The sequence below is a fragment of the Homarus americanus genome, unplaced genomic scaffold (assembly GCF_018991925.1).
Source record: "Homarus americanus isolate GMGI-L3 unplaced genomic scaffold, GMGI_Hamer_2.0 scaffold5434, whole genome shotgun sequence".
Classification (NCBI taxonomy): domain Eukaryota; kingdom Metazoa; phylum Arthropoda; class Malacostraca; order Decapoda; family Nephropidae; genus Homarus; species Homarus americanus.
Genome location: NW_024722814.1, coordinates 829 through 13796, shown reverse-complemented (window position 1 = coordinate 13796; position 12968 = coordinate 829). Strand labels below are relative to the sequence as shown.

At 43.1% G+C, this 12968-nt stretch overlaps 1 protein-coding gene across 1 annotated transcript; it reads right to left on the bottom strand.

The window, feature by feature from the left end:
• Positions 1-348: 348 nt before the first annotated feature.
• On the bottom strand, positions 349-12206 carry LOC121863147. The gene is made up of 11 exons (XM_042361637.1): positions 11321-12206; positions 10921-11056; positions 10484-10629; positions 9181-9356; positions 8546-8710; positions 8125-8238; positions 6915-7056; positions 6206-6442; positions 5818-5957; positions 2856-3513; positions 349-2030 (listed from the first exon to the last, which is right to left on the bottom strand). The coding sequence occupies exons 1-11, from the start codon at positions 11403-11405 to the stop codon at positions 1603-1605; spliced, it is 2427 nt and encodes an 808-aa protein (XP_042217571.1). The 5' UTR covers positions 11406-12206; the 3' UTR covers positions 349-1602.
• Between the last annotated feature and the right edge of the window lie 762 nt (positions 12207-12968).

The window sequence follows — 12968 nt, the reverse complement described above, 5'->3', positions numbered from 1 at the left end:
AGGGTCGTTCATCTTACCGCTAATCCCCGGTTTGGGACACAGCCTGTCAGCTCTGCATATGTATGTACGTACGTGTGTGTGTGTGTGTGTGTGTGTGTGTGTGTCTGTACTAAACATAACGAAAACGGGTGGATACATTTTGAGTAAATAATACATTACTTGGTTGTCGAATAAGACTATAGGTTAAAGGTCAGTGAACTTACCTAACGATACAATCCACCAATCAATAACAATGAATTGATTATCAAATGCTTTCAGAGGTTATGCTGACCTTCCCATGTAACTCATTAGTTGATTGGCTTTTCTTGTTTCGTGGCCGTCTTGGATCTCTCCCTCCACCTCCCCCACCTTCCCTCAACGCTTGGAGTAGTTCTATTATAACTCTTACGTCCGTGTCGCTCGTTCATCACTGGTTAATAATAGTAAACAACTTTTCGTGCATCTTTGATTAGTTGGGGATTTTGGTCTGAATTTTACAGTCTTTGTTATCAGTAAAAGCCAAATGTGAACACTTTTAGCACGCACTGATGGTACAGCTTCCCCTCTGGGATGAGTGCAGTTGTTGAACATATGACTCAGGTTTTCAAAGGCACTTTAGCCCTTATTGATTCTTCTTTTGATTACATCTAAACTGATTAATATTAAGTGACTTTAAATGTTCCATCCCCCTCACATAGTTTTAACATTTACGAAGAAAATTCCAATTTGTAGTTCCATTAGTTATTAGAATATATTGTAATGTCTAATGATTTTAAAGAAACAATGATCAGCTGAGAGTATTGAGACATCTAGACGGTGTTAAGACTACATTAGTAAATAAACTTGTACTGATCAATTAATCCCATTCATGAATATTTGATAATCTTTTCTCGCTAAACTTGTTCATTCTCGTAAAATACATCTTCATTCCCTGTTTATATTATTTAGATACATGAACGTAATATAACATTTTAAAATTGAAAACCTTCGTCGTCTACTACCGCCAAAAATATATTTAAACTACGAGTTTTAGTAGAAATGTTTCTATTTGCCATTAAAAAATATATATATGATTTTATTGAACTTACCTCTGTCTTACTGGTGAACTTATGCTAAACAGCAGTGCAAGCAGAAGTGGCTGATCACCGTCAGTAGTAAATATTTAAACCAAACTCTATCAGTCACGGTGTATATAATTTACCAAAGTTAAAGCTACAGCTAATATGGTGACTGATCATGGAGCCAAACACTCGTATATCACAGTTAGAAGTTTTTAATTCGTTTTGTTTTTTATAACTAATTTCACGAATAAGAGATTTTTTTATGTATTTTTTTTTCATTTTTTTAGTAAAGTCGGAAACACACTCAAGTTAGTATAGAAATGTAATGTTGATAAAGGGACTTAACGATACACTTCGTTCACACTGCCCTTCCTATACTGTACTTTATTTCTATTATATTTTCCTTTGTAAGAAATATCTATTAGAGCAACAGTTCAGGTTTTCAGTTCACATCAAAAGTCGTTCATTATCTGATTGAGTTTTCACTGTTTGTGTGATAGTGTGAGCTCCCTGGCGCATCATCCGCACCTCTAGCTTCGTAGCTGCCCAGTGGCGCCATTCCTCAGCTTCTTCGCGACGTGGAAGGCGGACTGCTGTTCGGAGAGTCGTGACACGAATTCCTACTAGGAGAGGAGGCTAATGGCTCCTCCCTGAGCCCCTCAGGTACATTACCTTCACCCTCACTAGCAGACATCCGCAAATAATTAATTAAGCTGCTTCTGGCCTCCTGGTGAGGGCTGCTGCTGTATCCCGACGATCCGCTGTTTTCCTGTTGGTGGTGGGCATGAGGCAAGTTACTAAAACTAGCTAGGTGACGAGGATTGTCTAAGTGGAGGCGGGATTCCAGGTCAAGGTTGTCATAGTGGCTTGTGGTGGGAGGTGGGTCGTGGGACAGACACGGTGGCCGCTGCATGGTGGTGAACTGGGTGGTCTCCGGCCGACGCTCGCGGGCTCCGAGAGTAGTGTAGCCTGTGGGAGTGCTTGTGCCTGCTGAAGAGGGAGATATTTATTCAGTAAAATCGTCATCGAAATTTACAAATGAGTTAGGTATATAGTTCAGCATTCTTATAAACAATGCAAAGATTAATTGTACACAAACTCGGCATGTATACAACCGATGTGTAAACTCGGTACTGCGGGCATACAAATAATGGTTAACAATAAGACAGTTCGACTAACAACGCCAACAAGTGCTTATTTACAGTAGGGTCCTTTGTTTAAGCTCGTTTTGTAATCAGCAATAGAAAATCTGCAGGAATACAAGTGAACATTAATTTATAGACGAATACAACAAGCATTACATTGCGCTTAGATAATCCTAGGATGGCGAATCACTACAACAATACAACATTCTATGGTTAGCGGTATAGAAAATCACTCTTCTCTTCCTTGTCTGTTATCCGAAACGACTATAAAAAAATAAGATAAAAATCATTGAGTAAAACTTCATGTTATATGTTTAATAAATCATCAGTGGAAAGAAAAAATGTGTGTTAGTTTGTATTCCACGAAACAGAAAACAAAACTATGAAATATTGTTAAGTTAATCTACAGCTGTAACTCCTAAACTTGTTACGTGGGAATGACTGTCTCCCGTTGACACACACACAACAAGAATTGGATTTAATACGAACTAACACACACACACACACACACACACACACACACACACACATACACACTCAAATAAAAGCAAAATATCAATGTCATTGTGTCGTCGTGTATAACAGGTGTTTCAATCCCTAAAATAAATCTGTCACAAACAAATATCTCCAGTGTGAATAAGATAGAGGGAAGGAGAGATAGTGTCCATACCTGATGTGAATGATAAGAGACTGCGCTTGGGGTCGATGTTGTCAGTCCTGAGGTTGTACAGCCCAGAGGGATTTAAACTGGAGTACTCGAGTGAATTTTGTTGTCGTAGGCGTTGGTGGGTTTGTGACGAGCGTGGGAGTGCATGGAGGGTATCTTGGATCAACTGCGGCGTCGTCTGTTGTTGTAGACTCCCAAGAGATGACAGTGGACGGAGGAAACCCTGGGAGTAGACGCGGGAGTTGTTGCTGCGGTTGGAACAGAGAGAGAACTGGTCATCAGCTGGGTAAGTGTCCGAACCCCTCCGTTGGGGGTCTTCCTGAAGTGAATTATCATAGAAACTAGAGGCCATCGAACACACGTCAGGCTCATTCAAGAAGTTAACCAAATCATGTTGACACTGAGAGATTTCGCCTCCCTGTGACGACGCCGCGCTTGCACTGGATGATGAAGAGTCCTCACTGATCCATCGTTGAGAGGGACCAGCAGTAGCCGCTTGACTCGTCTTGGGAGTAGTGTTGTTGAGGACGAGGTAGGTGCTCTTGGTGGTAATAATTCCTCCGTTATGGTAAGGTATGGCGTGAGGGTTGGCTGTGATCGAGTCATCAGCTGTCGCCAGAGTCCTTAGTTCACTTTCCTCTAGTCTGGTTTGTTCTTCTTCCTGGAGGTAACACGAAGAAAAATGTATTATAGTAAAATATTGTCATACTTAATACTTGAGTTATGAATGTATCAATTAAATTTGTGGATAGTAAATTAATGAAAAATGTAAATCACCTACAAAATAAATAAAAAGAGCGCAAAAGGTCTCCCACTTATGGTTATATTATATAAGAAGAAGAAAGGTTGACAGAGTAGTTTGAGTATCGCGTGTTGACATTATCCCGACCAAACAAGCTGGCGGTTTTCTCCTGATGGTGGTTAGGGGTGACTACAGCAACACAGCCCCACAGCACACACATTATGCAGATAGGTGTCGATTCATCTGTTAAAATTCGAGGTTCCTGGACAAAATAGGAAAACTTTTTCTTTGGATTTTTTAAAATTATTCATAGAAAATGTTTTTCATTCGCGTCCCGTGACGATAGCTTTCGTATATAGTGGGATAGTTCACAACTTCTTGATGAACTTGAAATATGATCTGCTCCTTTATTCTTAGCAACCATCTCATATACAGTATTTCGTTCAAGTATTAATGTACTTTTTAGAATTATCTCTTTTGTGTGATTCTCATATCAATATTAGTTTAACTTTATCTTAAATACCTTGTAATAGAATTAAGATTGTAACTCGACGGAAGTCTATTGATTTGCAACTTCATAATTTGTGTCTACTTATAATTGTAACTCTTTAATGTTTTGAATGAAGAAACTTCTTTTTCCCAATAGAGTACAGTGCTTACCTGTACACCTGTATTACAGAGTAACGGGGATGATTCTGATATGGAAAACAAACTGAACTTAAATAAACAGTTCATGTTTCAATTAATGGTTCAAACATTCGTATAGATCTGATATGTAATTCTCCGGTGAGGATTTTTTATAAAAATTCATTCATGGCTCCAAGAACGCGAATGAAAAGTAAGCACATAATAATACGGTGAAAATGAAAAGTATAAACAAAGTATTAATGTTAAAACTCTGTTGTGTGGTAAGTGGTGTTATGGAGGGTGTTAACAAGACTGGCCAGACTTTGTTGACCCAACTGACGAGGCTGGACGGAATATTTACTCTCCACAATTCTCGCCAGCGTCCTCTGCCGACCCTTGCGTGGCGGTGGATCAGGATGAACGGAATGCGGTAATCCTTTTTCCCCACCGACCATCACAGAACCCCGCTACTCCCACTCTAAGTATTCACCGTTGTATTACCACAGTTCATTGTATGGACCTAAAAACCCAAAGAAAAAGGAACTTAGAGGGATAACATTTCTCTATGAACTTAAAAATACAATAATATTATTTTTTTTACAGTGGGGCAGCTCTCCACTGTACAGCTCGCAGCTCTGCGTTAGTGGATTTTACGGCGTAACTAACTTAATTGAGAGCAGACGCAGAGCCATCGCATTCCAGCCCAGTGAAGCTTGTTTGTCTTTACCCATAAAGTACCGGGTTCTCCTCCGTCTTGTTGGAATATCATCATCATCATCAATATCATCATCATCATCATCATCATCATCATCATCATCCATATAGTAACAAGTATAGTGTTTTAAGTACCAAAGGACTAAGCTACTGAGTTAGGGTTTACATGTGATACTAGTAACCACATTTGTGTAGCACTTTCTTCCACGAGTCAATTTCTGGTATTTCAGTTGAGTTTTGTGGATAATATGAAAGGAGGAAATTCTTGTGTATCAAATCACCTGGACGTAACGGGTAGTTAAGAAAGACCCGAGAGAGTTTTCAAGATATACGGTGTTATTGTTGATAATTTCTATAACATGTATATTTATTATTTATTTAGTGTCAACGTAAAACCCATTAAAAAGTGTTTTCAACTCTGGTGTGACGTCATCAGCCACCCAAGGAACAATTTAAGTCGTTAAGTGAGAGTTTATATAGTTCACTTAATGTTGAATAAGCCGTGGAGTATATCGTGATACATATCTCGCTAAAATAAAAGCCTAATAATGTGGGAATATAGTACATAAGACAATTTTTTTTCTCTAGAGCTGTTGTTTAAGGAATGAATATACGTCGTTTATACTAATTTAATATATACATGACAAGAAAAAAAGATGATTTGCGTGATTTGTTTAGATTAAACTGATAATCCTCGATACGTAACAGTTAATCAAGGTTGTGTCGCTGCAGGGCATGAGTTCTAATTATAATTCTTACAGCTCACTGACCCACTACACGTGTAGATGGAAGACTAGTGAAGGAGAATACTCTATGTTCAATGTTTATGTGAAAGAAATAATCTGAAATAAGAGAGGGCGGAGCACTGAGGGAGAAACCTACCTGGTAACCTGTTGGGGGACTAGTGAAGCTGTTGGTGGACATGGTGGTCAGGGGAAGGTGGTGGTTCGAGTTGAGTGCGGGTGTCGCTGCTGGCGTGGCGGCACACGACCCTAAGGCCGAGCTTTTCGATGACAGCGTCACTGTTGGGCACAAGGGAAAACATTTCATGATTGTGGGTGGTGTGTGTCGGGGGGCTGGGTGGGGGGGCTGGGTGGGGTGGTAGTAGTAGAACAAGATGTGTATCCTTTAATCATCATCAGTAAAGATTTATTATTTGTAAATCACAAATCAAAATACGCTGATGAAGATGAATACCGAAAACTATTAAGGCAATAAATATGGGACACAAATGAGTAACTTATGACGTCCAATAGTCTAATGAACGTACTGGAGGGGTTTCTATTCATGGCTCGGCGGCGCACGAAGCAGGCGATGATGGAGATGTTGAGGGCGAGGAGGGCGGCGCCCGTCAGTGTCATGATGAGCAGGATGAGACGAGGTACTCTAGAGCCGCCCTCCTCCGTGCTGTTTGAGTCATCCTCAGTCCTCGGGTTCCCACTTCCCACAGGTAACTTGCCTGAGGTGTCTGCCACATCCTGCATGATGGTCGAGTCGCCACTCCTGGCTGTTAACACGACAACAACAAAACATCGGTGGTGTAAATATGTAGCATAACGACGTGAAATGTTATGTGTGTGATGTTAAACTCAAGCTCTGGTTCATTTTCAAAGCATAATTGAATTTACATGTAGTCATATAAATAGAAATACAGTAGTCGCTCTGTCTGGCATAAACCAAACTGCATATGTCGTTAGTGTTCACTCTTTCCCTTATAAATTTTTCGATCACACTTTCCACAACTTTGATAACCTGGCCTAAGAGCTGCAGGTCCCTACACTTTACTCTTGTAAGTATCCAAGATCACACTCTTCCTCTAGACAGCCGGAACAGTGCATTCCATCATGGTTGCATTAATCAGTTCTGTCACTATGAATATGGAAATGCGACTCACCGAAGCCTTGGCGAGTCAGGCGTGACTCACTGAGGACCACGAGAAGAAGATTTTGACTAAACATGACGAGGCAGGCGTGACTCACCAAGCAAGGTGACGATGGAGCGGGAGACGAAGTGAGAGCGGCCGTGGTGGTTCCTGGCCTGGATGGCGACCGTGTACTCCGTGGCTGGCGTCAGGCCCGTCACCCTCGCCGTCGACGTCCCTCCTCCAGGCACTTCCATATACTGTTATCACAAGGTGACGCTTAGTGTACCATAGGGAAGTGGTCGTTTTGTTATCAGACACAGTTGTTAAATGAAATGTCCCATCCATCGTGTATATATTTGCTGTATGTCATGTTTTTCCTATGGATCAGATGGTAATCCATCCTATGGCAGTATTTGGTTCTAAATGTGTTTTATAGCACGGCTTTTCAAGAGAGCTGCGGCTTTCAAAAGGATTATCCACGTCAATAGTATTATCGCTGTAAAATTTATTCTGTAAGTCAAAAGAGGAGGTGGGGCGCTGTGTGCAGCTGGGAGGTGTTCTAATTATATATCAGTGACATGACAGGTCCGATTCAGTATTCACTAACAGTGGCATTAAGTGACAAAAGACTAAATTCTTACTGGCTAAATATCCCCGGGAAGATCAGTTCGTTACGCTGCTGAGAGATAGCCTTCTATAACTCACGTTACTGAGACGAAATGTTATGTTACGGGCAGGTCCATAAAACACATACATATATACACACACACATAATATACATACACACACACACACACATAATGCATGCAGTGAGATGAGGTGTATTACTACTGGTATTCAATTATTTTTCCTATAAATGAATAATTCTTACTCAGTTCACACTAAAGAATTATAGAGTGAACATAAATAAATCCCCAACGTGAGTAACACACACACACACACACACACACACACACACACATTAGATACAGTCATATACAGAAGAACATCTGGATTATTGTTCTGATGGCTGTAGTGTTCACCACATTTATGGTAACTAATGGGAAAACTTGAACTCTCAGTAAGTCAGAGGTGTACAAAACATTGGTGTCGTTTCCGTCCGGTTCAACAGGGAGGTTATAAAGCTCCAACGTTAAAAAAATAGTTACCTCAGTTGAAACAGCCAGGAGGCTGTCTTTCTGATCTAATTCCTGATGCTGCATCCCATAGTAACATATTCCAGCCATTATGTATAAAGCACCGTGTTTGTTTATCTCTGTGTGAATGTTTGCTATTACAGGAACAAATAAAACAATACCTAATTAAGTGAGTAGAAAGGTGAATACCTGGTAGACGAGTGATCCCGAAGGCCTGTACTTGAGGGTGTAGCCGCTAGGGGCGCCGCCGTCCAGGTTGGGAGTCCAGCTGAGCCACACCTCCCCGCCCGCTACCTTGCTTACCTGTTGAGGGAGGGAGGCGGTGTTAGTGTACTGGGGAGTATGTTAGTGTACTGGGGAGTATGTTAGTGTACTGGGGAGTATGTTCGTGTACTGGGGAGTATACTAGTGTATTGGGGAGTATGCTAGTGTACTGGGAGTATATTAGTGTACTGGGGAGAATGTAAGTGTACTGGGGAGTAATTTAGTGTACCGGGAGTATGTTGGTGTACTGGAAATGTGACAATTTACTGAAAATGTAAAAAATTTTCTAAAGGAATTGTCATCAAAACACTTGTATTATGTCATTGGTCCATTGGATGATACTAACGGTAAAGTTTATGGGCGGGTGTGGGCGTGCGGGTGGGTTGAGGGTGAAGAGGAGGTTCTGGGTGCCGAGTTGGTTGTTGGCAGTGCAGCGGTAGGTGGCGTAGTCCTGTGGCTCTACGTCCTTGATCTCCAGCACTGACGACCAAACCACTAAGTCGTCCACCAGCTGTACCAAGACGCAACACCAGGAATTAGAGAGAGAGAGAGAGAGAGAGAGAGAGAGAGAGAGAGAGAGAGAGAGAGAGAGAGAGAGAGAGAGAGATCTTTGTAAAAACTACAAAAGAGTTTAATGGAGATTTGCTGTGAACTTCTCCCCAACTTATATCGTTTATCAAAGAGAAATTTTATAGCTTAGGTGAAAAATGAACCAATAATTCTGTGAGGCTTAAAAAATATAGTAATGGACCCAAAATAAAGCTCGATTTAACCTGTATCTATTGGTGCGTAAACCTAACTATCCAGCGGTCTGTCTGTCTGTCTGTCTGTCTGTCTGTCTGTCTGTCTGTCTGTCTTTCAGTCGGGAGAGATATTTAAATTTCCTGATAAACTTGTGATAAACTACAAAAGGTATGTTTGTTTGTCTAGTTTTTATCATGGTAACAAACCAATTTCACCTCTCTCATCACTAAGTCTTACCTCAGGCTCGTGGATGGTGTACTTGTCACTGTTGAGGAGGTTGAGGCCACCTTGGTTCCTCCAGACAAATGTGGGTGGCGGGGCGGCTCGTACCCGACACAACAACCGCCCACTTTCGCCTACCGCCGCCCACGAGTTTTCACTTTCATTGATGTCGTCAGCAGCCGTCACCGCCTCTAGAGACAGACACACACACCATTCCTTACCACTCAAACTCTACTTTATTCCCCTTAATATTATGTCAAACTCTCTCTAAACATTGTCTATGTATATTTCGTGTAAACGGGTTGAAGGTAATTACACAGAACAACTGACGGTTCGTTATTGATGCCTTAATAAATCGCCTATGAGGGACTCGATTTTTCGTTAATAGATTGCAATCGAAGTATTTTACCAATGATGTATTTAAGTTCACAGACACATGAGGTAATGTTCAGGGGTATTAGTTTAATGTTTCCCATCAAATAACACAACAGCAGGTATTATAAAGAGCAATCATTATAACTAAATAAGGTAGCTGTGTTAATATGGTTTGTCTGTTTCGCTGCCCACACGATGACTCTGTTCTTACCACAAAATGTAAACAAACTGACGTATGTCTTGTACAGCTAATATATTAAGCGTTTTCTCAAACCTTTACTGTGTTATAAAACTTGGGTAGAATTTACTGTCATATTATGAAGTGAGAATACCTCGTCAGCGTGTGCTCATAACCGTGAGGGCGGACCCGTCACTACCAAGGCTTCACCAAACTTCTGTTGTATGTGATTAACTCTGACAGTGAGAAGAAACGGTGCCTTGCTCGCGTTCTTCAACTTCATCATGAATATAAGTGCATAAAGTGAGTTCATATGCATCACAGTTATTCATTCACAACGATCAGTTAGAATTACTCGTTCTCTCTAGCTCATAGACCATGAGTTAGAGGCACTTTATTAATTGTGGACGATCTGTATACAACATGAAAAACATTGTGAAGACATTTGGAAGTATCCAATTTCTAGAGAATTAAAACACTTCCAGAACTGTAAACGTAACCTCGATAGTCCGTGGAAGGGTCCCGATTGAAATCCCGATCGTTTACAAGTGAACCACAGAAAGTAATGCAAAACTACGTCTCAACAACTAAAGTCTTAAGCGCGTAGTTATGATAATTGCACTAGTCATCAATAATTTAAAAAAAATGAGATAAAGTAAATAAACAACTGTAATGATGTCATGCACGTCGTTATGTTACATCATAGACGACGACAACAACAACAACACGTCGTCCATGTAAACAACAGTCATCTCAGGTACTCACGCTCGACAACCACGTAGGTCTTGGCCGGGGGTGCCGAGGCCACCACGTTGTGGGCGTGGCAGAAGTACACGCCCGTGTCCGACCGTGTCGCTGACTCTATCACCAGCCGCGCCACGCCCACACCTACACCCAGGGCGACCCCCGAGCTGTGTGCCATGACATGGAGAACAATGAGTTTATGGGTAATTGTCAACACAAAACAGATCGACTTTGAGGAGTGAATATTATGGCTTTCAGAGGTATGTGTGTGTGTGACTGGGAATCAAAGGCAGTGTATTCACTGAAGCACTGGGATAGGAAGACCCACTGCATACATGATTTACAAGAGTTGGATTCACGACCTATATTTGGCGAAGGTGTGTGGAATTTTTGATCTGGGTGAAGTAGGTGACCGGGTTTCAGGTCCAGATGGGTTGGGGTGAAGGGTTATGACTCACCTGTTGGGGGAGTGGATGGGGTTCTTGGTCCAGGTGAGGTGAGGGACCGGGTTGCCGGCGGCGGAACACTTGGTGCTCACCCTGTCGCCCTCTTCCACCTTCACACGATCACCTGTCAGCACCTTTTCTGGACCGTCTGGGAAAGGCGTTTAATTTTACATAACCAAGAGTTATTTTTTTCGTAAAATGGACTATATTTCTTGTCTCTAATTAAACACAAAGGTAATATCAAATCCAAGTACAACTGCCAACTCCAACATCTTGATGATAGCCTTCATAACCTCCCGAATCCCTGCCAAGAGGACAGCTGACACATTTACCCCAATTAAGAGCCATAAAATCGCGTGCTGCCACCTATACAAAGACACCTTAATATACTCCGCCGCTGCCAGTAACTCACACTGCACATTAACGGCGAATGAGGCGTTGATGACGCCCCTGTCGGTGAGGGCGCTGACAGAGTAGTTGCCAGCTTGTTCCCTCATCACTCGCGCCAACTGCAGCTTCGCCGTTGTCACCTGCAGCGTCTCCTGCCCGCGATGCCACAAGTACCTGTAACACAGAGAAGCTGCGTTACTCCACAAGGTCTTCACAGTCAAGTACAGTTACCGTTAGCGTCACACAACTTGCCATGTACTCTCACCGTCACACAACCATCCAAACATGTCTGAGGGAGGATGGTTGTGCTGTGGTGTTGGACATAAAGTAGTATCAGGTGGACAGTCACCATCAACATGTTTGTCGTTTTGCCTCACCAGTATGAGAGATTGTGTTAATCCACGTCGAAAATCAAAGCAATGTATTGTTTTTGTTTTTTTCATTACTGTCATAACTTTCATCTCAACGCTAGAAGTATCGTGTGTTTCTCGTCTCTAATGCCGCTGTTTGTGCGTCATCACCACACAGTGTAGTTGCTTGTCCTGGCTCTGGTCCGTCCTCACCCTCAATGTTACGTGAGAGCCTCAACAAGGTGGTGGGTGTTTGTGTACGTGTTGTGTCACAGGCTCCAGCTAACCATTGTCACCTTCCCCAGACAACAGCTGCCTTATTACATTCCCTATTTCATATAAAGTATGTCCACTCACCCCCAGCGTCTCTGTACACCCGGTTCATAACAAAGTGTGGTGTGTGGCGACGACCACCGCAATATAACAACCACCCCTATACGATGAACTCGTTATATATGTAATTTATCCTGATCTATATTTTGGTGCTACTTAGACACAGGAAGACAGGTGGTCCCCTGGGGTGCCTAAAGTTCAGGTGGTCCCCTGGGGTGCCTAAAGTTCAGGTGGTCCCCTGGGGTGCCTAAAGTTCAGGTGGTCCCCTGGGGTGCCTAAAGTTCAGGTGGTCCCCTGGGGTGCCTAAAGTTCAGGTGGTCCCCTGGGGTGCCTAAAGTTCAGGTGATCCCTGGGGTGCCTAAAGTTCAGGTGTCCCCTGGGGTGCCTAAAGTTCAGGTGGTCCCCTGGGGTGCCTAAAGTTCAGGTGGTCCCCTGGGGTGCCTAAAGTTCAGGTGGTCCCCTGGGGTGCCTAAAGTTCAGGTGGTCCCCTGGGGTGCCTAAAGTTCAGGTGGTCCCCTGGGGTGCCTAAAGTTCAGGTGGTCCCCTGGGGTGCCTAAAGTTCAGGTGGTCCCCTGGGGTGCCTAAAGTTCAGGTGGTCCCCTGGGGTGCCTAAAGTTCAGGTGGTCCCCTGGGGTGCCTAAAGTTCAGGTGGTCCCCTGGGGTGCCTAAAGTTCAGGTGGTCCCCTGGGGTGCCTAAAGTTCAGGTGGTCCCCTGGGGTGCCTAAAGTTCAGGTGGTCCCCTGGGGTGCCTAAAGTTCAGGTGGTCCCCTGGGGTGCCTAAAGTTCAGGTGGTCCCCTGGGGTGCCTAAAGTTCAGGTGGTCCCCTGGGGTGCCTAAAGTTCAGGTGGTCCCCTGGGGTGCCTAAAGTTCAGGTGGTCCCCTGGGGTGCCTAAAGAGTTCAGGTGCCTAAAGTTCAGGTGGTCCCCTGGGGTGCCTAAAGTTCAGGTGGTCCCTGGGGTGCCCTGGGGGTTCAGGTGGTCCCTGGGG